The following is a 26,978-nucleotide window of genomic DNA, read 5'->3' as shown; positions in this document are numbered from 1 at the left end:
ATCTACGTAGTTTTTCTACCGAGGAAAGTTTAATTAGTTCTCACACGGAGCTGCCAGAAATCTTTAACAATTACATTTTCTCACTCGTGGAATTTAGTCCATTGATTAAAAAATATACTTTAATTTTAATTGAAAGTATTTTAAATGGACTTTAAAGGAGATTTTGAAAAGATTTTTAATAGATTTTATATAGATTTAAAACAGATTTTAAATGGATTTTAAAACAAATATTGTATTCAATAAATTTTAAACAGATTTTAAACAAATATTAAATAGATTTTAAACAGATTTTAAACAAATATTAAACAGATTTTAAACAAATATTCAATAGATTTTAAACATTTGTTTCAAGCCGTCATATGTTGAGATTTGAGGCAAAACAAAAAATAGAGAGGCACACGAATCGGAATGTACCTGACATTCTCTATTAAGCTTATGACTTGACTTTTGACATGAGTTTTGTCGTGACTTATGACTTGACTTTTGACATGAGTTTTGTCGTGACTTATGACTTGACTTTTGACATGAGTTTTGTCGTGACTTATGACTTGACTTCGTGACTTGCCTCACACAGGAAGAAAGGCTGGCAGAAAAATTAAACTGAAAAGGAGACATTTCACAGTGGCAAGAAAACACCTCCCCCACCCCCGAGATCGAACCTAACCCTCCCCCAGGATCGATATGCTGATTGTCTATTTGACTGCCACAAGTGAATGAACAGGGCCATATAGACTAGACTATAAAGGTGCAGTCTTCATATCAGCTCAGGTGGGGCTGTGACGTCACCATACACTTAACAGCCCCAGCCGTCTGAGTCAACAATAGATCAAAGTTTTTTTAGCTGCTCCACCAGTTCACGTTGTGTCAAATTGACGGGCAACTTCAAAGGGACCTTTCACTAGAGGTGGTCTTTAGTATGTGTAGAACTTACATGGAACCTTTAGTTTATATAGAGCTTAGGATCTTTATATTATAGAACTTAGCTAGGATATTTAGATGTATAGAACTTAGGATCTTTATATTATATAACTTAGGATCTTTAGATTATAGAACTTAGGATCGTTATATGTATAGAACTTAGAATCTATTGTTTGCATAGATATTACATAATCGAACTTTTAAAAAAATATGATAATTTCTGTGAAGATCTTCGAAGGAGTTTTAGTTGGCAGTTAATTTTCATGGTTCTTTAGTTTGTCGAGAAGTTACGAAAGCTCTTTAGTCTGTAGATCTATAAATCTGAACGAAATAATAGCTATAAATATCACCCTGTTACTATCAACGCCTATATCTGTAAAGCTGTAAATTGTCACAAGTTTTTTTTCTGCCGTATGATTTAAGACGATCAACACAATATTTGATTTAAGACGTTCAACACAAAATATATATTTTTTCAAACCAACCGTATAAAATTGTTTCTACAACTCACCCGTCTAACGGTCGCAGCAGAGTTTCTTCCAGGCATCTCTTCGTGGCGCCCTACCCCCCCCCCCTCCCCCGAAGTAAGTCTACCGCCTCTCGATCGAGATGGAATTTATATCGTAAACATATACTTTTACTAGTATCCGCCCCCCCCCCCCGTTCCCCGGAAAATGTAGTCAGCCCCCCGAAAATATTAAAAATATTAGGTGCCCCCCCCCCCCGGAGAAAAGTCTGGAAGAAACACTGTGGTCGCAGTAGACAATTTGTCAACCTGTCTAGCTAGACACCTGGTTCGATAAACTGTTAATCTTTTGTCCATTTAGTGTCTGTTTATAGTTTTAAAGGGAACTAACCTCTATTTTACCATTTTAAATCGTTGTTTTAGTTGACAATGTTCGTTTGCTTGGACGATTCTAGCCGGAACAAACTACAGATGCGCAGTGGGGAAAAAACATGGAAATGTTTTCGATGTGCTGCGCATTCGTAAATACAACCTCCCTAAATCTAACCCAACTCTAACCCTAGTGCCCAAACATAACCCTATACAAGTTCAACAAACAACTTTTATTTACCAAGTAAAATAGAAAAATAATGCAAAATAAAAACTGTGGAATGGTTGGTTTGCTTGTTTTGGCATTGTGTGTGTGTATTGCAATTGTTTGTTTGTTTTTGTATTATGTTTGTGTGTGTGTGTGTGTGTTGTGGCAAATGTAATTAATTTGTTGCGATGCGATTTCATTAATTTTTTCCCAGATACATCATCTGCGATGAAATATAAAATAAACCTGCTTTATTTAATAAAAGCTTCAGCCGGTCATGAAATCTCTTGCATATGTTAACGACCAAAGCTTTTAAACTTTTGTTAATAAAAGCAATTTATTTGTTCAGTGCATGTAGAGGCTTATGATTTCATTTTATGATATAATATTATTAATATATTCGTTTTATTTTCTTTTTAAAACTAACAAAAACGATTGGATTGGTACTTTGGGGAATGGAAAGGAATAATGGCATTTCAATGGGGGAAACTGCAATTTGAAATAATAGGTAAAGTAACGTAACGAATTAGATTCTTATCTCATGGTGGTACCACGGTGAATTACAATATACAGGGGTGCCAACCCATGCAGTTTTACCAAGTAATATTGTTATATTAGTGCTACTGTAATGTTATTTATGAACAGTGTAAATTACTGTAAATGTTAAGAAAGGTAGTGCTTATTTCGGCCAACGACAAAGATAATTCGCTAGATGCTTATATCCTGTCACGGAAATAAACACTGTGCTTATACTTATACCCTTTCGACAGGATGTGAGTGGATATAAACACCTGACGAGTTTTCTCTACAGTAAAGGTACACGCCAACATCAAAAAGATACTTCTTTCATTAATTCAAACAAGCTTCTTAATATTTGCTCTCATAAAAATTATTTTCTAAGACTATCTTTAGCCATAATCCTAAGTAAACCCTAAGATGTGTCGCGCGTTGTTTATTTTCTCTATCATTAGCTGTGATCAGGGCACCAAGCGCAGAAAGGCGAAATATTTTTCTAAGAAATCAAGTCAACACAGGCCAGCTCTGGTGTAGAATATTTTATTTGATTTGTAATCTCTGGTGCCAGACTACAGCAACATCAGCCACCACACAACAACCTCAGCCACCACAACAACCTCAGCCACCACACAACAACCTCAGCCACCACACAACAACCTCAGCCACCACACAACAACCTCAGCCACCACACAACAACCTCAGCCACCACACAACAACCTCAGCCACCACACAACAACCTCAGCCACCACACAACAGCCACCACATAACAGCCACCACACAACAACCTCAGCCACCACACAACAACCTCAGCCACCACACAACAACCTCAGCCACCACACAACAACCTCAGCCACCACACAACAACCTCAGCCACCACAACAACCTCAGCCACCACCCAACAACCTCAGCCACCACACAGAACACTACTTACACACACAAAACCACACATCAATCAAGAGCACCAATTTGATTTTATCCTCTATTTACATTAATGCTAATCACGGTTGCCAGTAACAATAAGAACTACACGGGAATGACAATGGTGAGTGTCACACACACACACACACATACATGCACACACACGCCTTGACTGCCATTCACTGGATCTTGGCCAACATCAGGAAATACTTGACATTAATAACATACACTCTTCAAGTGTATCAAACAATGGTTTTTTGAAGGTTTGGGAAATGTTTTCATAGCACTACATCATTGGGGTCAGCTAGGGTACTTAGATGTACATCATTTGGGTCAACTAGGGTACTTAGATGTACATTATTGGGGTCAGCTAGGGTACTTAGATGTACATCATTTGGGTCAACTAGGGTACTTAGATGTACATTATTGGGGTCAGCTAGGGTACTTAGATGTACATCATTGGGGTCAGCTAGGGTACTTAGATGTACATTATTTGGGTCAGCTAGGGTACTTAGATGTACATTATTGGGGTCAGCTAGGGTACTTAGATGTACATTATTGGGGTCAGCTAGGGTACTTAGATGTACATTATTGGGGTCAGCTAGGGTACTTAGATGTACATCATTGGGGTCAGCTAGGGTACTTAGATGTACATTATTGGGGTCAGCTAGGGTACTTAGATGTACATCATTTGGGTCAACTAGGGTACTTAGATGTACATTATTGGGGTCAGCTAGGGTACTTAGATGTACATCATTGGGGTCAGCTAGGGTACTTAGATGTACATTATTGGGGTCAGCTAGGGTACTTAGATGTACATTATTGGGGTCAGCTAGGGTACTTAGATGTACATGATTGGGGTCAACTAGGGTACTTAGATGTACATCATTGGGGTCAGTTAAGGGGTCAGCTAAGGTATTTGGTCCTATCAATAATCAAACATAATGAAAAGACTAGAATAGAACCAGCCTTGACATGATTATAACTAGACACTAAAGGACAGCTGTATATAACTACTTCTCGTATATACACCCAGTCAACATGTAGACTACAACATACATTTCATTGTCAACAAGTGGCCCACAGAACTCCATGGGCCAACAACTAGTCAACAAGTGGCCCACAGAACTCCATGGGCCAACAACTAGTCAACAAGTGGCCCACAGAACTCCATGGGCCAACAACTAGTCAACAAGTGGCCCACAGAACTCCATGGGCCAACAACTAGTCCATAAATGGCCCACAGAACTCCATGGGCCAACAACTAGTCAACAAGTGGCCCACAGAACTCCATGGGCCAACAACTAGTCAACAAGTGGCCCACAGAACTCCATGGGCCAACAACTAGTCAACAAGTGGCCCACAGAACTCCATGGGCCAACAACTAGTCCATAAATGGCCCACAGAACTCCATGGGCCAACAACTAGTCAACAAGTGGCCCACAGAACTCCATGGGCCAACAACTAGTCCATAAATGGCCCACAGAACTCCATGGGCCAACAACTAGTCAACAAGTGGCCCACAGAACTCCATGGGCCAACAACTAGTCCATAAATGGCCCACAGAACTCCTTGGGCCACAGAATCAACAATTTATTCCTCCACACACATCATGAGTATCAACAGTTCTGATTAGATTTTTTTTTAAATGACAAGCAATTTAAATTAAAGGCTAAATTACTTTGAAAACCTGCCATAACACAATAGTTATGTTAGACAAACTAGTCAACAATGTAGAGCAATACAAAGATACAGTGAGGGGAAACTAGCAATGTAGTGAAGGCAAACACCACTAGATAGATTAGGTTTTGTAACATGGACTATCACTGGTGAAAGTACACCGGTAGAGTTGCAATAGAAAGTTGTCTGGAATAAAGTGAAACAACTGTTCCAGTAACTGAAGGAATGCTACAGTCATTACAACATAAGAGATACAATGTAACCACTAAACTAAATTTGGCAGCCATTGTTAACCACTCAGATGAAAGATGACATGGCTTGCTAGTTCTGTGGGACTTGGTTTAATACCACATCACCAGACCAAGGCTCAGGGGAGATAACCTAATAACTCAAGGAACATAACTGCTTATTTTATCACAAGATGGCAAAAACATGTTAGAGAATTCTGCTAATAATTAGTTATAAAGCTCTTTTTTGAGTTTAAAAAAAAATGTTATTAGACACATTATTTGACTGTATCCCTAGACAATGTGGTCAATCCACATGAGAACCCATGTGATGAGGTCAAGTCAGAATTACCAAATAGAGGACAGGTATATCATGCAGTGGGTGTAAGTAAGACACCTTTGAAGACAGGTGTATGATGGAATGATGCTGACAATGACAGAAATACATACCAACAATATCTACAAAATGTACATTAAAAAATCCACATCTAGAAAAAGGATATAAAATATTTTGGCAGATTTTTTTTTACCATTATTTGCTTATGATATAAAAAAATATGAAGCTGTAAATAAAATTTTCCTTGAATGATATTGCATGTTTATGAACATTTATATACAGATTATAAAATAATTCAGTCTTAAATAAATAAACTTTTTAAAATATAACCTTTTTCAATGAGTAACATTTTTATCCACGCTGAGAAGTCCATACTGCTAGTAGGATGATTTCAGCTCAAACAATTGGATTCAAACAACTCAAATCTTATGAGCTGTGCTGTATGACGGGAGGGGTACTTCCCCCGGCAGACAAAATGTCCCCTGTACAGCCCCAGACAAAATGTCCCCTGTACAGCCCCAGACAAAATGTCCCCTGTACAGCCCCAGACAAAATGTCCCCTGTACAGCCCCAGACAAAATGTCCCCTGTACAGCCCCAGACAAAATGTCCCCTGTACAGCCCCAGACAAAATGTCCCCTGTACAGCCCCAGACAAAATGTCCCCTGTACAGCCCCAGACAAAATGTCCCCTGTACAGCCCCAGACAAAATGTCCCCTGTACAGCCCCAGACAAAATGTCCCCTGTACAGCCCCAGACAAAATGTCCCCTGTACAGCCCCAGACAAAATGTCCCCTGTACAGCCCCAGACAAAATGTCCCCTGTACAGCCCCAGACAAAATGTCCCCTGTACAGCCCCAGACAAAATGTCCCCTGTACAGCCCCAGACAAAATGTCCCCTGTACAGCCCCAGACAAAATGTCCCCTGTACAGCCCTAGACAAAATGTCCCCGGTACAGCCCCAGACAAAATGTCCCCCGTGAAAGATTCCCTCAAACATGCGTCCTCTCCAGCACCTGGACATGATTGTCCAGTGCAGCTGTCCTGGAGCTAACAACCACCTCCTCAGACAACTCCTCTGTCTCCTCATCTGTCTTGTCTGTCTCCTCATCTGTCTTGTCTGTCTCCTCCTCTGTCTGGGCTGTGTCTGTCAGTGCTGTGTTGTTGTTATTGCTCAGGTGGCCTGGGTTTTCCTGGATCAACACAAGACAAACATCAGTTGACATGGGAATCACCTGGTTGCTATGGTTATAGCGACAACCTACCTTCTCAGGGCATCTAGACACTCACCTGGTTGCTATGGTTACAGTGACAACCTACCTTCTCAGGGCATCTAGACACTCACCTGGTTGCTATGGTTACAGTGACAACCTACCTTCTCAGGGCATCTAGACACTCACCTGGTTGCTATAGTTACAGTGACAACCTACCTTCTCAGGGCATCTAGACACTCACCTGGTTGCTATGGTTACACTTATAATCCCCACACGCTCCCTCAATCTTTCTTAACTGCTGCAGCGTAGGGGATTTCCTCCAACATAAATAAGTTTTAAGCGTCACAATGTTGTGGGCTATTTGGCCAGTTGACTCAGCCTGCTTTTCTTTCTGGATTAGGTTCAATAGCTTTGTCCATCTGAGAAGATTCTGCAAGGCAGCAGATGTTTTCTCTCCCAACTCATGAACCTACCTGGGAGGTCCGGGGACCAAACTCAGGACTTTGACATAAGCAGTCATCAGCTCTACACCCAGACCATGCTCTCCCCACCAGTTCCAAGAAAACTGATCAAGCATGACTTACCCCAGTGACTGACCAGTGGTGGAGCTGGGCACTGACCACTGCATCATGTATAGTTAAAAACATGTAATTTTTGCTGGCAGTTTTGTAGAAATTTGTGCACTCAAACATCTCCCTCACACTGGCTGTAACAGGCAATTTTATATATGATTTTATATTATAACTAGACACTAAAGGACAGCTGTAACAAACATCAGACATGATTATAGCCAGACACTAAAGGACAGCTGTAACAAACATCAGACATGATTATAGCTAGACACTAAAGGACAGCTGTAACAAACATCAGACATGATTATAGCCAGACACTAAAGGACAGCTGTAACAAACATCAGACATGATTATAGCTAGACACTAAAGGACAGCTGTAACAAACATCAGACATGATTATAGCCAGACACTATAGGACAGCTGTAACAAACATCAGACATGATTATAGCTAGACACTAAAGGACAGCTGTAACAAACATCAGACATGATTATAGCCAGACACTAAAGGACAGCTGTAACAAACATCAGACATGATTATAGCTAGACACTAAAGGACAGCTGTAACAAACATCAGACATGATTATAGCTAGACACTAAAGGACAGCTGTAACAGGCAAACATCAGACATGATTATAGCTAGACACTAAAGGACAGCTGTAACAAACATCAGACATGATTATAGCCAGACACTAAAGGACAGCTGTAACAAACATCAGACATGATTATAGCTAGACACTAAAGGACAGCTGTAACAAACATCAGACATGATTATAGCTAGACACTAAAGGACAGCTGTAACAGGCAAACATCAGACATGATTATAGCTAGACACTAAAGGACAGCTGTAACAAACATCAGACATGATTATAGCTAGACACTAAAGGACAGCTGTAACAGGCAAACATCAGACATGATTATAGCTAGACACTAAAGGACAGCTGTAACAAACATCAGACATGATTATAGCTAGACACTAAAGGACAGATGTAACAAACATCAGACATGATTATAGCTAGACACTAAAGGACAGCTGTAACAAACATCAGACATGATTATAGCTAGACACTAAAGGACAGCTGTAACAGGCAAACATCAGACATGATTATAGCTAGACACTAAAGGACAGCTGTAACAAACATCAGACATGATTATAGCTAGACACTAAAGGACAGCTGTAACAGGCAAACATCAGACATGATTATAGCTAGACACTAAAGGACAGCTGTAACAAACATCAGACATGATTATAGCTAGACACTAAAGGACAGCTGTAACAGGCAAACATCAGACATGATTATAGCTAGACACTAAAGGACAGCTGTAACAAACATCAGACTTGATTATAGCTAGACACTAAAGGACAGCTGTAACAAACATCAGACATGATTATAGCTAGACACTAAAGGACAGCTGTAACAGGCAAACATCAGACATGATTATAGCTAGACACTAAAGGACAGCTGTAACAGGCAAACATCAGACATGATTATAGCTAGACACTAAAGGACAGCTGTAACAAACATCAGACATGATTATAGCTAGACACTAAAGGACAGCTGTAACAGGCAAACATCAGACATGATTATAGCTAGACACTAAAGGACAGCTGTAACAAACATCAGACATGATTATAGCTAGACACTAAAGGACAGCTGTAACAGGCAAACATCAGACATGATTATAGCTAGACACTAAAGGACAGCTGTAACAAACATCAGACATGATTATAGCTAGACACTAAAGGACAGCTGTAACAGGCAAACATCAGACATGATTATAACTAGACACTAAAGGACAGCTGTAACAGGCAAACATCAGACATGATTATAGCTAGACACTAAAGGACAGCTGTAACAAACATCAGACATGATTATAGCTAGACACTAAAGGACAGCTGTAACAGGCAAACATCAGACATGATTATAGCTAGACACTAAAGGACAGCTGTAACAGGCAAACATCAGACATGATTATAGCTAGACACTAAAGGACAGCTGTAACAAACATCAGACATGATTATAGCTAGACACTAAAGGACAGCTGTAATAGGCAAACATCAGACATGATTATAGCTAGACACTAAAGGACAGCTGTAATAGGCAAACATCAGACATGATTATAGCTAGACACTAAAGGACAGCTATAACAGGCAAACATCAGACATGATTATAGCTAGACACTAAAGGACAGCTGTAACAAACATCAGACATGATTATAGCCAGACACTAAAGGACAGCTGTAACAGGCAAACATCAGACATGATTATAGCTAGACACTAAAGGACAGCTGTAACAGGCAATTATATATATGATTTTATATTATAACTAGACACTAAAGGACAGCTGTAACAGGAAATTATATATATGATTTTATATTATAACTAGACACTAAAGGACAGCTGTAACAGGAAATTATATATATGATTTTATATTATAACTAGACACTAAAGGACAGCTGTAACAGGCAAACATCAGACATGATTATAGCTAGACACTAAAGGACAGCTGTAACAAACATCAGACATGATTATAGCTAGACACTAAAGGACAGCTGTAACAGGCAAACATCAGACATGATTATAGCTAGACACTAAAGGACAGCTGTAACAAACATCAGACATGATTATAGCTAGACACTAAAGGACAGCTGTAACAGGCAAACATCATACATGATTATAGCTAGACACTAAAGGACAGCTGTAACAAACATCAGACATGATTATAGCTAGACACTAAAGGACAGCTGTAACAAACATCAGACATGATTATAGCTAGACACTAAAGGACAGCTGTAACAGGCAAACATCATACATGATTATAGCTAGACACTAAAGGACACATGTTGACAAACAGAAAGACTTACATTTACACTGTGCCAGATAGACTGTGATGTTGAAAGCCCTGAACTCACTAATCACCTGCACACAAAATAATCTCAAAGTTAATGAATCAGGTGGACACAATACAATACAAAACTAATGGGTAACGTAACAAGCCTCTGTAATAAAAGATTGAAAAATGTAATGATCTGGACAAAACTGTCAGGAGACTGCTAGCCAATATTAAAAGCCATCTGGTGTTCCACTCTGGTGGGATCTGATTACCTGTTGTAAGACCTTGACCCCCATGGAGTCGACGTAGCTCATGGTAGCGCAGTCGATGATGATGTAGTGGATGTCGGTCAGTGTTGGGGCTTGGCTGATGAAGTGAGGGTCAGGCAAGCCTTTGGGCGCTGTGGGGCTGTCCAGTTTTTTACTAGGGTCAACACTAGTGGACAGAGGACCATTGGGAGTGCTGTCTATCTCAGTGGTCTGGATGTCAGCACTTCCTACAGAGTCCTGGAGGAACAAGTTCATCAGTTTACAGAATGTCTAGTTCATCAGCATTCATAGAATGTCTAGTTCATCAGCATTCATAGAATGTCTAGTTCATCAGCATTCATAGAATGTCTAGTTCATCAGCATTCATAGAATGTCTAGTTCATCAGCATTCATAGAATGTCTAGTTCATCAGCATTCATAGAATGTCTAGTTCATCAGCATTCATAGAATGTCTAGTTCATCAGCATTCATAGAATGTCTAGTTCATCAGCATTCATAGAATGTCTAGTTCATCAGCATTCATAGAATGTCTAGTTCATCAGCATTCATAGAATGTCTAGTTCATCAGCATTCATAGAATGTCTAGTTCATCAGCATTCATAGAATGTCTAGTTCATCAGCATTCATAGAATGTCTATCATAACTAATGTAAGGTTCATAGAATGTCTACCTTCATTCGTGTAAGGTTCATAGAATGTCTATCATCACTAATGTAAGGTTTACAGAATGTCTAGTTCATCCTTTGTATAAGTTTTATAATGTCTAGTTTACCCTTTATGTAAGGTTCATAGAATGTCTATCTTCATTAATGTAAGGTTCATAGAATGTCTAGTTCATCATTGATGTAAGGTCATAAAATATCTACTTACAGTTAAAATCGGCATATTTAAAATATGTCGCATTGAAATAAATGTGATCTAGTAATATAATTTTTTTGCATTGAAATTTTGTGTGTGGGTAAAGGGGCATTGTTTAGAACTGTGTGATGCAGTATGAACTAGCAATAATAGAACCTAAGCAGCAGTTAATTAATTAAAACTGAGCTATGAAATAAATATGACCCAGCCATTACTGACTTACCACTGTGATATTTAGCAAGTGTTTCTCATCTTTCTTCTTCTTCTTGTTAATTTTTTTCTGCATCTTCTTTAAGACATATGGATCCACTGTATGCTTATAAAGTGTACTTTTGAAAAACTCAGAGTTGGCAAAGAAGATGGGGCAATCAAAGCGGAAGATTTTGATGTTAGGAACCTCTTCAGCCTGCAAGCACAAGTGTTCAAGTCTAGTTACAGCACATCTTAGCTCATTTCATTAACTCTTAGATTCAGTAACTACTTGATGCCTTTAGAATATAAAGTAAAAGATGGCAGGGTAGAGACTCACAGTTTTATAGACTGACAGATCCCTGTAGATGTCTGTGCCAGGCACTTGACCCAGCAGGCAAGCATACGGCCTGAAATGTTTCACACAACTGTTAGGCTCAGGTAAATATCAGATAACTCTGTTAGGACTGGGGTTAGTGTAGATATCAGGTCATTATGTTGGGTTAAGGACTGGGGTTAGTGTAGATATCAGGTCATTATGTTGGGTTAAGGACTGGGGTTAGTGTAGATATCAGGCCATTATGTTGGGCTAAGGACTGGGGTTAGTGTAGATATCAGGTCATTATGTTGGGTTAAGGACTGGGGTTAGTGTAGATATCAGGCCATTATGTTGGGCTAAGGACTGGGGTTAGTGTAGATATCAGGCCATTATGTTGGGTTAAGGACTGGGGTTAGTGTAGATATCAGGCCATTATGTTGGGCTAAGGACTGGGGTTAGTGTAGATATCAGGCCATTATGTTGGGTTAAGGACTGGGGTTAGTGTAGATATCAGGCCATTATGTTGGGTTAAGGACTGGGGTTAGTGTAGATATCAGGCCATTATGTTGGGTTAAGGACTGGGGTTAGTGTAGATATCAGGCCATTATGTTGGGTTAAGGACTGGGGTTAGTGTAGATATCAGGCCATTATGTTGGGTTAAGGACTGGGGTTAGTGTAGATATCAGGTCATTATGTTGGGTTAAGGACTGGGATATCAGGTCATTATGTTGGGTTAAGGACTGGGGTTAGTGTAGATATCAGGCCATTATGTTGGGCTAAGGACTGGGGTTAGTGTAGATATCAGGTCATTATGTTGGGTTAAGGACTGGGGTTAGTGTAGATATCAGGTCATTATGTTGGGTTAAGGACTGGGATATCAGGTCATTATGTTGGGTTAAGGACTGGGGTTAGTGTAGATATCAGGCCATTATGTTGGGTTAAGGACTGGGGTTAGTGTACATATCAGGCCATTATGTTGGGTTAAGGACTGGGATATCAGGCCATTATGTTGGGTTAAGGACTGGGGTTAGTGTAGATATCAGGTCATTATGTTGGGTTAAGGACTGGGGTTAGTGTAGATATCAGGTCATTATGTTGGGTTAAGGACTGGGATATCAGGTCATTATGTTGGGTTAAGGACTGGGGTTAGTGTAGATATCAGGCCATTATGTTGGGTTAAGGACTGGGGTTAGTGTACATATCAGGCCATTATGTTGGGTTAAGGACTGGGATATCAGGTCATTATGTTGGGCTAAGGACTGGGGTTAGTGTAGATATCAGGTCATTATGTTGGGTTAAGGACTGGGGTTAGTGTAGATATCAGGTCATTATGTTGGGTTAAGGACTGGGGTTAGTGTAGATATCAGGCCATTATGTTGGGTTAAGGACTGGGATATCAGGCCATTATGTTGGGCTAAGGACTGGGGTTAGTGTAGATATCAGGTCATTATGTTGGGTTAAGGACTGGGGTTAGTGTAGATATCAGGTCATTATGTTGGGTTAAGGACTGGGGTTAGTGTAGATATCAGGCCATTATGTTGGGTTAAGGACTGGGGTTAGTGTAGATATCAGGCCATTATGTTGGGCTAAGGACTGGGGTTAGTGTAGATATCAGGCCATTATGTTGGGCTAAGGACTGGGGTAAGTGTAGATATCAGGCCATTATGTTGGGTTAAGGACTGGGGTTAGTGTAGATATCAGGCCATTATGTTGGGTTAAGGACTGGGGTAAGTCTAGATATCAGGTCATTATGTTGGGCTAAGGACTGGGGTTAGTGTAGATATCAGGCCATTATGTTGGGCTAAGGACTGGGGTTAGTGTAGATATCAGGCCATTATGTTGGGCTAAGGACTGGGGTTAGTGTAGATATCAGGCCATTATGTTGGGTTAAGGACTGGGGTTAGTGTAGATATCAGGTCATTATGTTGGGCTAAGGACTGGGGTAAGTCTAGATATCAGGCCATTATGTTGGGTTAAGGACTGGGGTAAGTCTAGATATCAGGCCATTATGTTGGGTTAAGGACTGGGGTTAGTGTAGATATCAGGTCATTATGTTGGGTTAAGGACTGGGGTAAGTCTAGATATCAGGTCATTATGTTGGGTTAAGGACTGGGGTTAGTGTAGATATCAGGTCATTATGTTGGGTTAAGGACTGGGGTTAGTGTAGATATCAGGCCATTATGTTGGGCTAAGGACTGGGGTTAGTGTAGATATCAGGTCATTATGTTGGGTTAAGGACTGGGGTTAGTGTAGATATCAGGCCATTATGTTGGGCTAAGGACTGGGGTAAGTCTAGATATCAGGTCATTATGTTGGGTTAAGGACTGGGGTTAGTGTAGATATCAGGCCATTATGTTGGGTTAAGGACTGGGGTTAGTGTAGATATCAGACCATTATGTTGGGTTAAGGACTGGGATATCAGGTCATTATGTTGGGTTAAGGACTGGGATATCAGGCCATTATGTTGGGCTAAGGAGTAGGATAGAATATAATTGGTTCACCACTCCTAGACTGTGGAGACCATACTGACCAATAGCAGACTGACCTTTGAGATTTCATGATGACGGTCAAGAGGGCAAACACCACACCAACAAGCAAACCCAGATCAACATCAAGAAAAACTGTTGCGCAAAATGTGATCAGCCAGGTGGCCTGTCTCAAGTAAAACACATAAGGTTTTACAAGCATATAGTGTACAGTAAAACACATAAGGTTTTACAAGCATATAGTGTACAGTAAAACACATAAGGTTTTACAAGCATATAGTCTACAGTAAAATATAAGGTTTTACAAGCATACTGTGTACAGTAAAATATAAGGTTTTACAAGCATACAGTGTACAGTAAAACACATAAGGTTTTACAAGCATATAGTGTGCAGTAAAACACATAAGGTTTTACAAGCATACAGTGTACAGTAAAAAACATAAGGTTTTACAAGCATACAGTGTACAGTAAAATATAAGGTTTTACAAGCATACAGTGTACAGTAAAACATAAGGTTTTACAGGCATATAGTGTACAGTAAAACACTTAAGGTTTTACAAGCATATAGTCTACAGTACAACACATAAGGTTTTACAAGCATACAGTGTACAGTAAAACACATAAGGTTTTACAAGCATATAGTGTACAGTAAAACACATAAGGTTTTACAAGCATATAGTGTACAGTAAAACACATAAGGTTTTACAAGCATACAGTGTACAGTAAAAAACATAAGGTTTTACAAGCATATAGTGTACAGTAAAATATAAGGTTTTACAAGCATACAGTGTACAGTAAAACATATAAGGTTTTACAGTCATATAGTGTACAGTAAAATATAAGGTTTTACAAGCATATAGTCTACAGTAAAACACATAAGGTTTTACAAGCATACAGTCTACAGTAAAACACATAAGGTTTTACAAGCATATAGTCTACAGTAAAACACATAAGGTTTTACAAGCATATAGTCTACAGTAAAACACATAACGTTTTACAAGCATATAGTATACAGTAAAACACATAAGGTTTTACAAGCATATAGTGTACAGTAAAATATAAGGTTTTACAAGCATATAGTGTACAGTAAAATATAAAGTTTTACAAGCATATAGTGTACAGTAAAATATAAGGTTTTACAAGCATATAGTGTACAGTAAAATATATGGTTTTACAAGCATATAGTGAACAATAAAACACATTAGGTTTTACAAGCATATAGTGTACAGTAAAACACATATGGTTTTACAAGCATATAGTGTACAGTAAAACACATAAGGATTTACAAGCAAATAGTGTACAGTAAAACACATAAGGTTTTACAAGCAAATAGTGTACAGTAAAACACATAAGGTTTTACAAGCAAATAGTGTACAGTAAAACACATGACAATGTTTTACAAGCATACAGTGTACAGTAAAACACATAAGGTTTTAGAAGCATATAGTGTACAGAAACACATGACAATGTTTTACAAGCTAATAGTTTACAGTAAAACACATAAGGTTTTACAAGCATATAGTGTACATTAAAACAAATGATTTAGAATGAAATATGCACAATGAGCTACTTACAAAATCTATCATAGAGATTCCCCAGAGAGTCTTCAGTTCCAGGAACTGCATGAACATACCCTTGAGTGCCACCAGAATAATGGAGGCTAAAACACACTGAAACACATGTCACAGTATATGATATAACACTTAATTACATGTCAAAAAACATGATAAAATAATGAAACATTATGATTGATTACATTTAATTTAAATTGATAATGTTATTTAATTCAATGATTGATTTCAACCTACATAAGTAGATATCAAATTTGAAGGTTTTCAATCAACTAGAAGTGCAACAGTAACTCACATTGAAGGTTTTCTATCAACTAGAAGTGCAACAATAACTCACATTGGGCAAAGTTTTAAAGTACGGGCCAATTACCAGCAGGACAACCAACAGCAAAGCACTGGACACCAGCCCAGTCACCTGTACAACAGACATCAACATGGTCATTTCATCTGCTATATGGTCATTTCATCTGCTATATGGTCATTTCATGTGCTATATGGTCATTTCATGTGCACAATGGTCATTTCATCTGCTCTTTGGTCATTTGGTGACTAACATAATCATTTTATGTGCTATATGTTCATTTGGTGACTGTCATGGTCATTTGGTGACTGTCATGGTCATTTGGTGACTGTGATGGTCATTTGGTGACTGTGATGGTCATTTGGTGACTGTCATGGTCATTTGGTGACTGTCATGGTCATTTGGTGACTGTGATGGTCATTTGGTGACTGTCATGGTCATTTGGTGACTGTCATGGTCATTTGGTGACTGTCATGGTCATTTGGTAACTGTCATTGTCATTTGGTGACTGTCATTGTCATTTGGTGACTGTCATTGTCATTTGGTGACTGTCATTGTCATTTGGTAACTGTCATTGTCATTTGGTAACTGTCATTGTCATTTGGTGACTGTCATTGTCATCTGGTAACTGTCATGGTCATTTGGTAACTGTCATGGTCATTTGGTGACTGTCATGGTCATTTGGTGACTGTGATGGTCATTTGGTGACTGTCATGGTCATTTGGTGACTGTCATGGTCATTTGGTGACTGTGATGGTCATTTGGTGACTGTCATGGTCATTTGGTGACTGTCATGGTCATTTGGTGACTGTCATGGTCATTTGGTAACTGTCATGGTCATTTGGTAACTGTCATTGTCATTTGGTGACTGTCATGGTCATTTGGTGACTGTCATGGTCATTTGGTAACTGTCATGGTCATTTGGTGACTGTCATGGTCATTTGGTGACTGTCATGGTCATTTGGTGACTGTCATTGTCATTTGGTAACTGTCATTGTCATTTGGTAACTGTCATTGTCATTTGGTGACTGTCATTGTCATTTGGTAACTGTCATTGTCATTTGGTAACTGTCATGGTCATTTGGTGACTGTCATGGTCATTTGGTGACTGTCATGGTCATTTGGTAACTGTCATTGTCATTTGGTAACTGTCATTGTCATTTGGTAACTGTCATTGTCATTTGGTAACTGTCATTGTCATTTGGTAACTGTCATGGTCATTTGGTGACTGTCATGGTCATTTGGTGACTGTGATGGTCATTTGGTGACTGTCATGGTCATTTGGTGACTGTCATGGTCATTTGGTGACTGTCATGGTCATTTGGTGACTGTCATGGTCATTTGGTAACTGTCATGGTCATTTGGTGACTGTCATTGTCATTTGGTGACTGTCATTGTCATTTGGTGACTGTCATTGTCATTTGGTAACTGTCATTGTCATTTGGTGACTGTCATTGTCATTTGGTGACTGTCATTGTCATTTGGTGACTGTCATTGTCATTTGGTAACTGTCATTGTCATTTGGTGACTGTCATTGTCATTTGGTAACTGTCATTGTCATTTGGTAACTGTCATTGTCATTTGGTGACTGTCATGGTCATTTGGTGACTGTCATGGTCATTTGGTAACTGTCATGGTCATTTGGTGACTGTATTAAGGTCAGCAACTGACCAACATACCCGAGTTCAAGGTCAAAAGGTCAGCAACTGACCAACATAACTAAGTTCAAGGTCAAAAGGTCAGCAACTGACCAACATAACTAAGTTTAAGGTCAAAAGGTCAGCAACTGACCAACATACCTGTGTTTAAGGTCAAAAGGTCAGCAACTGACCAACATAACTGAGTTTAAGGTCAAAAGGTCAGCAACTGACCAACATACCTGAGTTTAAGGTCAAAAGGTCAGCAACTGACCAACATAACTGAGTTTAAGGTCAAAAGGTCAGCAACTGACCAACATACCTGAGTTTAAGGTCAAAAGGTCAGCAAGTGACCAACATACCTGAGTTCTCCCACCAACATTCTCCTGCACCAAACTCCTGGACAGCGACACAGTGGACACAAATGATGAGAAGAAGGAGGAGACAACATTGCAGGTCCCATAGGCCAGGAGTTCCTGCACAAGTTTTAGATGGTCAGCTCAAATACATTTTTTTCACTGGTCAGCTCAAATACATTTTTTTCACTGGTCAGCTCAAATACATTTTTTTCACTGGTCAGCTCAAATACATTTTTTTCACTGGTCAGCTCAAATACATTTTTTTCACTGGTCAGTTCAAATACAGTTTTTTCACTCGTCAGTTCAAATACAGTTTTTTCACTCGTCAGCTCAAAACATTTTTTTCACTGGTCAGTTCAAATACATTTTTTTCACTGGTCAGCTCAAATACATTTTTTTCACTGGTCAGTTCAAATACAGTTTTTTCACTGGTCAGCTCAAAACATTTTTTTCACTGGTCAGTTCAAATACATTTTTTTCACTGGTCAGCTCAAATACATTTTTTTCACTGGTCAGTTCAAATACATTTTTTTCACTGGTCAGCTCAAATATATTTTTTTCACTGGTCAGTTCAAATACATTTTTTTCACTGGTCAGTTCAAATACATTTTTTTTTCTTTGGTCAGTTCAAATATTTTTCTTTTTTTACAAGCTTTTATTTAGTTCGAAATGTAACTCCACTTCTAATGGAGCAATTTTGTTCAAACTTTTCAAATATGTTCCACTCCGATGAAAATGCAAGGCTAGCTTTTTAAAAATTTATTTCATTTTTAATTAGTCATTAAAAACGAATTAAACGTTTTGAAATTAAGGGGAGATAACAAAATTAAATAACTAGTTAGATTACTATATTCAATAAAAGAAGGGGAGATAACTAGCTGTGGTTCACCAGAATGTTTAAAATCTTAGAGCCGGTCGCTCTAGTGAAGGCTATTATAAAGGGGAGGTAAACAAGAACTTATTGTGGTCTGTTAAAAATGGGGCAGATAATGGTGTTTTAAAGCAAATATTTTTAGTCATGTTGACTTCATAAATTAAGGAATTACTAAAAAGTAGGAAATAAAACAAATATTAAAAAAACTATAACAACAAACTTTTAAATGCATTGAAAATAGAAAATAAAACTAATCTGCTTTCTTTCATAAAAGCTTTGGTCGCTCATGAGATCTTTTACATATTTTAGCCACAACAGCTTTTATGAAAGAAAACAAATTAGTTTTATTTTCTTATTTTCAGTGCATTTAAAAGATTGTTGCTGTAGAGGTTTTTTAATATTTGTTTTATTATTGGTCAGTTCAAATACATTTTTTTCATTGGTCGGATCAAAAACATCTTATTTTCATTGAACAGTTTAAATGAACAAATTAGGGCTATATCAGCACACATAGATATGAGCATACAGTGAGTTACTATCATACAACACAACAGACCTGGTTAGAGTCTACAGCGTAGTCATGTTTTTTAGCAAAGATCTTGGCCATGGAAACTGAGATGGCAAATGACACAATGGCGATGGCTATAGAGTCAGCTATCACTTCTGACAGGCAGGTGAAAGCATTCAGGTTGGGAGCTGGAATTCTGAAAGATAAACTTTATATGTCAGTGCTGGTTAGTTTGATCAAGTTTTTCTACCAGTAGAACAGATCAAGCTCACAAAAGATGACTTAGGATCAAGATAAACTTTCTATGTCAGTGTTGGTTAGTTTGGTCAAGTTTTTCTATCAGTAGAACAGATCAAGCTCACAAAAGATGGCTGAGGATCAAGGTAAACTTACATTTTAAAAAACCTGCCATATGGACACTTGACATGGTTCAGAAAATTAAAACAGTATAATGGCCTATTTTAGAATAACCTGAATTAATCTTTTTTTAAATCCAATTAATTTCCGTTAGCAGCGCAATAGTTGTATGAAAGCATTTTGAGCCATTTTTTATTAGTTTAAAAATGTAATCTATAAAACAGCCTATAATGATTTCATTATAAAAAACATTTTCATTCCTTTTAACAGTTCTTTCATGAGGTTGAAAAAACTTATTCAGGTTTAAGGGAAACTACTCTGTTACATCAAAGTGAGATTTGTCTGCCTTGCCATAACAGGGAAGGATGAAATCTAAGGAGGCCACTATTAGTAAAGAAAATGTAAACATTAAAAATGTTTCTTTATTTCAAGGAAATGCCTGTTGTTTTGGTAGTAAAACTATTTCATGTCCAACAGCAGTTTGTTTCAAAGAAAAAACAACTTACCCTACAGGTATATCCCCAACAGTTTTCACTTTATAAGTTTCCTCAAGCTTAACAAAGTAAGATATCACAGTCCCTAGCGCAACCTGAATGGGGAGATGGCAAGAGTTAGGATCCAACTGGTGGCAATCATTTCACAACATGGCTGTACTAAAAGCTATTGGAAAAAACATATGAGGCACTCACAACAATGAGTTCAGTTGGAATTGGCATCTTGAGCTTGGGCTTGATCTTGGGGTTGCCATTGATGTATTCCTTGACCACCCACAGCAGAATCATGCACACAATAGAAGCAATGAAAGTCACTGCATTTGTGTCGGGCAGGTTTTTAAAGATGTCGTAGTAGGTCTGGAAGGTAGGTAATACAGGCTGTTAGAGGAGCCTTAATTAACATCAGGAGTAAATACAGCTCCCAGATCAGGCAACTGTTACAGTGGCCATTTCCTATAGAATAGGAACTTAAAATAACATTTAGTTCCCCTTGTGCAACAGCAGTTATCTCCCCAGCACTAGCAGTAATGCCCCCTGTAGTAACAATACTGAGCCCCCCATAGAAACCAGGAAATATGAGAAAGAGTTAGATGAGGACTCACATAGACCAGCTTGAAGGCTCCGCTGTACCTCCCAGTGGAGATGCCAAAGATGTGTTTGATCTGGCTGGTGAAGACATGGATGGCTGCCCCTGTTGTAAAGCCACTGATCAGAGGGTCAGACAGATAAACTGTCAGGAAACCCAGGCGAAACACTCCCAGCAGAATCTGAAAACATAAGCTTTTTAAATACGCCTACATACTGCACCCAACTGTTTACCTACACTACACTTACATACTACACTACTACAATTGTTTAGCTACAGTACACCTACATACAGCACCCAACTGTTTACCTGCACTACACCTACATACAGCGCCCAACTGTTTACCTACACTACACCTACATACAGCACCCAACTGTTTACCTACAGTACACCTACATGCAGCACCTAACTGTTTACCTACAGTACACCTACATGCAGCACCCAACTGTTTACCTACAGTACACCTACATACTACACCCAACTTTTTACCTGAAGTACACCTATATACTGTACAACTACATTTGTTTACCTACACTACACCTACATACTACACCCAACTGTTTACCTGAAGTACACCCACAGCAAAGGTGACTGACATCGCCAACATCAGTTTGACATTGAGAATTTCCTCTGAATTATCAGACAGCTCATAAGTCATGTTCCCACCACCAGCGTCTATAGTTTTGTTGTAGACCTCGGGGACCAAGCTACGCGCCTTCATCCCTTTATCAACTGTTGAACCAACCATCAGAGACACTACAGCAAATGTACCTGTGTAGTGAGGGGAACAGTTTTAGACAAATGTTGCGTGTCTCTCTCTGAAACATCTGAACCAAACACAACAGCCAGATAAAAATGAACATCCCTATATCCACACATCATCAGCTCAGGTATTCATCTTTCTACCAGCTACATCATCCATTTAACTACTCACCAATGTTTTAAACACAAAAACTTGCCATCCATTTAACTACTCACCAATAGAAACATGTTTGGAAGAGCCGAAGAAAAAATAAAGTATCACTGGGAAGAAGGACACATAGAGTCCAAATACTGGTGGCAGCGTGGACAACTGACCATAGGCCATACCTACGAGAACATGGTTTCAGGGTTACAACATATGCATGTAACTTTTGTAAATTATCCATTAGCCTACTAAAATACAACCAACAAGATGGTATATGTTTTGTGTGAACCCAACATAGGAGGGGGAACAAGTTACCTTGAGGGATGTGCATGATGCCCACAGTTAATCCAGCTATGGCATCTGCTATTAGATCCGTCTTGAAATTATAATCTCTCATGATGGCCAGGAATGGCAACTTGTGAGCAACAGATCTGCGGACACACGCAAATGAGCACTCACACTTCCTGACCTGTGACCTGATGTAGGTGAGTGGGGTGTGCTTAGGTCTCTGTCCTCCTTCAAAACCCTAGCCATTCAATGGACACAAGATCATGTCAAATCAAAAACACAATTGGTTCATTAATTACAATCATTAAGAGAATGTGATGAGCCGGAGTGGATTACCTGGTCAAACTCCTTCTGGGTGTAGATGGGCCTCTCAATGACCACGACCTCATCCACAAAAGACTCTGCTTCACCAGGCTCTCCATCCTCAGGGTGCCCTGACAGAAAACACAAGCTGTTAGAGCACATTGGCCAGACAGGTGGACACAAGCTGTTAGAGCACATTGGCCAGACAGGTGGACACAAGCTGTTAGAGCACATTGGCCAGACAGGTAGACACAAGCTGTTAGAGCACATTGGCCAGACAGGTGGACACAAGCTGTTAGAGCACATTGGCCAGACAGGTGGACACAAGCTGTTAGAGCACATTGGCCAGACAGGTGGACACAAGTTGTTAGAGCACATTGGCCAGACAGGTAGACACAAGCTGTTAGAGCACATTGGCCAGACAGGTGGACACAAGCTGTTAGAGCACATTGGCCAGACAGGTAGACACAAGCTGTTAGAGCACATTGGCCAGACAGGTGGACACAAGCTGTTAGAGCACATTGGCCAGACAGGTGGACACAAGCTGTTAGAGCACATTGGCCAGACAGGTGGACACACCTAAGACCTACTGAGACTTAAACCCCATCAAACAATCACCCACTAATAACAAGATCTACTGAAAATAAGACCTAACAGAAAGCAGTTTCTTCCAGGCATCTCTTCTGGGGACAGAGTCTTCATCATTCTCTCCCCCCCCCCCATTCAGTCTACTTCCCATCATGACTCTCAGAAAGCTTGATACACAAACAGTGAAGCACATAACTGGCCTGACACATTGAGCACATCTGTTGCAGCACATGCAGGATGTGTTGAGTACGTACAGGCTAAGTTTATTACAAAGAGATTTAAACAAAGGTAGAATAAAACACTGCATTCAATGGAGACAGGGAGTAGATCATCCTGTGAAGAGAGCCTCTTCTGTGATGTAATACCTACAGCTCTTATGTGAAATACAGCAAGTTGTTGTATGTCCATTAATACTTCCTCTATACTTTGAATACGAGAAAGTAAAAAGCAAGCTTGACACACCTATTAACCTTAATTGTTCTCTGATTTAAGACTTAATTTAGAAGTATGGAAGTGTAACTCCATTTTAGTTTTAGACATTTAAAAGGCTAACATTTAATATTTGTAAGTGATTTTTAAAAAGTGTGATCAATTTAAAAATTAACTAAAAGGCTATTTCAGATGCCATTTTTAAAAGACTAAAAGCAATTTTTATATCCACTATCAAGAGCAAGGTAAATACAAACAATAGACATATATCATAACATTTTATTTATAAAAAAAAAACAATGAAAAACAAAGATAAGAAAATTGTAACTACTTTGTTGTTGTTTAAAGCCTTAGAGTTTTACAGCAATAACACAGGCAAATCAATTATTAGTGTTTTACAGTTTTAGGTGTTTTAAAGTTTCAGGGTATCTAGTTCTGCTTATTAGTTATGCCCATGTTAGTTTTCTACAGTAATAAAAGAGGGAATCCAATTATTAGTGTTTTACAGTATTAGGGAGCCCAGTACAGCTTACATTAGTTATACCATGTTAGCAGGGCAATGTTTTAAAAAGGAAACTGTTTTATATGATTACACACGCAATATATGTGATCAATGTGTTAGTAATGAAGTTCAAAGTTTAAAAGACAATCATCAAACAATACAAGTTGTGTAAAACTAAAAGCACACCAACATAAAAAACAAACATGTCAATACTTAACATAATAATAGGTCTACTTCTTTTGAATAATATTAGCCTATCCCTGGACATGTCTGTATTGCCTGCTCAATGCTGATAGTTCAGCTCTATTGATGAGTTGAACATGTCTCAATTGTGTGCTGTATAGTGTGTGACAGGCCCAGCATCATCTGCTGCTGTGCTAGTAGTAAGTACCCCCCTCACCTGTGACAGGGGCACATCACCAGGTATGTTTACCTCAATTGGCTGCCATCTCAACTAATACCCCATGCACATCACCAGGTATGTTTACCTCAACTGTTTAGGGCTGCCAGTAACATCTCAACTAATACCCCATGCACATCACCAGGTATGTTTACCTCAACTGTTTAGGGCTGCCAGTAACATCTCAACTAATGCCCCATGCACATCACCAGGTATGTTTACCTCAACTGTTTAGGGCTGCCATCTCAACTAATGCCTCATGCACATCACCAGGTATGTTTACCTCAATTGTTTAGGGCTGCCATCTCAACTAATGCCCCATGCACATCTTATTGTACAGAGACATCAGGATACATGATTCAACACTAAGGGAGACTGGGGCAAGGACATTACACCCCCCCCCCCCTGAGGTCAATTTACCCCCCTACCTCCCCACCCTGAGTCATGAACCCCTGTTAATAACCCCCCCCCCCCCTCAACTATATATACTAAAAAAGCCTAACCCCAAAATCAATCCTAACCCCAACTCTAAACCTACATCTAACCCTAACCTTAGCCCTAACCCCAACTCTAAACCTACATCTAACCCTAACTTTAGCCCTAACCCCAACTTCTCCAGAACTGGGCTGGGTAGGGGTGGTGTAATTGCTCCAGGTGGTAATGTCTGAGTGGGGGAGGGGGGGTGAGTGTCCTACTCCCTGCCAGACCATAGTGATTCAGGTGGTAGTAGGATTACATCAGAGGGTAGAATCATACAACTGTGTTCACTTTATATACACATATTTTCATACAGCAATACAGATTGATAGAAGCATACAAAAATGCATACACATATGTGTTATATGTATACATATATATATATATACACACGTCTATGGATTTAATGATACAAAGCAAAACAAAAATGTTTACATCATATATATCTAAGCAATGCTTTAGTTCAGTGAGTGTGCTTTATAACTAATCAGGTGACATTAATCTAACACAGGTCACAGGACAACACAATCCTCCTGTGAACTTATAATATTCTAGACTGCCCAGATCCTGTAATAATGGTCCACTATTTTGTAACTTATTTTTGAGTCTTTAGGCCACACAACAACAAAGACTTTGTGGTGTTTATATTTCACCTTTGACCTTAGGTTACCTAAAGCCTAATGTGACCTAAAAGCTATATTTATTTAAGGATACTGGCCTTTTTACCATTGTGTCTGTATCCAAACATGTACACAATAGTGGGACAGTTGACATTTAGCTCAAGACATTGTGTATGTATCCAAACATGTACACAATAGTGGGGCAGTTGACATTTAGCTCAAGACATTGTGTATGTATCCAAACATGTACACAATAGTGGGACAGTTGACATTTAGCTCAAGACATTGTGTATGTATCCAAACATGTACACAATAGTGGGACAGTTGACATTTAGCTCAAGACATTTTGTATGTATCCAAACATGTACACAATAGTGGGACAGTTGACATTTAGCTCAAGACGTGTATGTATCCAAACATGTACACAATAGTGGGACAGTTGACATTTAGCTCAAGACGTGTATGTATCCAAACATGTACACAATAGTGGGACAGTTGACATTTAGCTCAAGACATTGTGTCTGTATCCAAACATGTACACAATAGTGGGACAGTTGACATTTAGCTCAAGACGTGTATGTATCCAAACATGTACACAATAGTGGGACAGTTGACATTTAGCTCAAGACATTGTGTATGTATCCAAACATGTACACAATAGTGGGACAGTTGACATTTAGCTCAAGACATTGTGTCTGTATCCAAACATGTACACAATAGTGGGACAGTTGACATTTAGCTCAAGACATTGTGTATGTATCCAAACATGTACACAATAGTGGGACAGTTGACATTTAGCTCAAGACATTATGTATGTATCCAAACATGTACACAATAGTGGGGCAGTTGACATTTAGCTCAAGACTGTGTATGTATCCAAACATGTACACAATAGTGGGACAGTTGACATTTAGCTCAAGACATTGTGTATGTATCCAAACATGTACACAATAGTGGGACAGTTGACATTTAGCTCAAGACATTGTGTATGTATCCAAACATGTACACAATAGTGGGGCAGTTGACATTTAGCTCAAGACATTATGTATGTATCCAAACATGTACACAATAGTGGGGCAGTTGACATTTAGCTCAAGACATTATGTATGTATCCAAACATGTACACAATAGTGGGGCAGTTGACATTTAGCTCAAGACGTGTATGTATCCAAACATGTACACAATAGTGGGACAGTTGACCTTTAGCTCAAGACGTGTATGTATCCAAACATGTACACAATAGTGGGACAGTTGACATTTAGCTCAAGACGTGTATGTATCCAAACATGTACACAATGGTGGGACAGTTGACATTTAGCTCAAGACATTATGTATGTATCCAAACATGTACACAATAGTGGGGCAGTTGACATTTAGCTCAAGACATTGTGTATGTATCCAA

General features: G+C 39.0%; 1 protein-coding gene across 7 annotated transcripts in view; it reads right to left on the bottom strand.

Moving 5' to 3' along the window:
- Positions 1 to 3,078: 3,078 nt before the first annotated feature.
- LOC131937221 (prestin) overlaps positions 3,079 to 26,978 on the bottom strand; it is a 45,414-nt gene continuing 21,514 nt past the window's right edge. For 5 of the 7 annotated variants that reach the window (XM_059294470.1, XM_059294471.1, XM_059294472.1 and 2 more), the window contains 18 exons: positions 22,594 to 22,691; positions 22,285 to 22,495; positions 22,041 to 22,151; positions 21,628 to 21,833; positions 21,079 to 21,243; positions 20,672 to 20,833; positions 20,489 to 20,571; positions 19,674 to 19,821; positions 18,247 to 18,360; positions 16,284 to 16,361; positions 15,950 to 16,045; positions 14,435 to 14,541; positions 11,911 to 11,980; positions 11,605 to 11,787; positions 10,528 to 10,761; positions 10,287 to 10,341; positions 7,437 to 7,558; positions 3,237 to 6,831 (listed from right to left, as the gene is read on the bottom strand). In XM_059294470.1, the coding sequence (XP_059150453.1) occupies positions 6,631 to 6,831; positions 7,437 to 7,558; positions 10,287 to 10,341; positions 10,528 to 10,761; positions 11,605 to 11,787; positions 11,911 to 11,980; positions 14,435 to 14,541; positions 15,950 to 16,045; positions 16,284 to 16,361; positions 18,247 to 18,360; positions 19,674 to 19,821; positions 20,489 to 20,571; positions 20,672 to 20,833; positions 21,079 to 21,243; positions 21,628 to 21,833; positions 22,041 to 22,151; positions 22,285 to 22,495; positions 22,594 to 22,691 (2,444 nt within the window). In that variant the 3' untranslated portion in view covers positions 3,237 to 6,630. Of the gene's footprint in view, positions 3,095 to 3,236; positions 6,832 to 7,436; positions 7,559 to 10,286; positions 10,342 to 10,527; positions 10,762 to 11,604; positions 11,788 to 11,910; positions 11,981 to 14,434; positions 14,542 to 15,949; positions 16,046 to 16,283; positions 16,362 to 18,246; positions 18,361 to 19,673; positions 19,822 to 20,488; positions 20,572 to 20,671; positions 20,834 to 21,078; positions 21,244 to 21,627; positions 21,834 to 22,040; positions 22,152 to 22,284; positions 22,496 to 22,593; positions 22,692 to 26,978 lie in introns of those variants that run through there. The other 2 variants (XR_009386176.1, XR_009386175.1) reach the window with 2 other exon arrangements.

Source organism: Physella acuta, unplaced genomic scaffold (assembly GCF_028476545.2).
Source record: "Physella acuta isolate Inbredline_101_S28 unplaced genomic scaffold, ASM2847654v3 ptg000204l, whole genome shotgun sequence".
Lineage (NCBI taxonomy): Eukaryota > Metazoa > Mollusca > Gastropoda > Physidae > Physella > Physella acuta.
The sequence above is the reverse complement of the archived record's forward strand: the minus strand, read 5'-3'. Positions and strand labels throughout refer to the sequence as shown.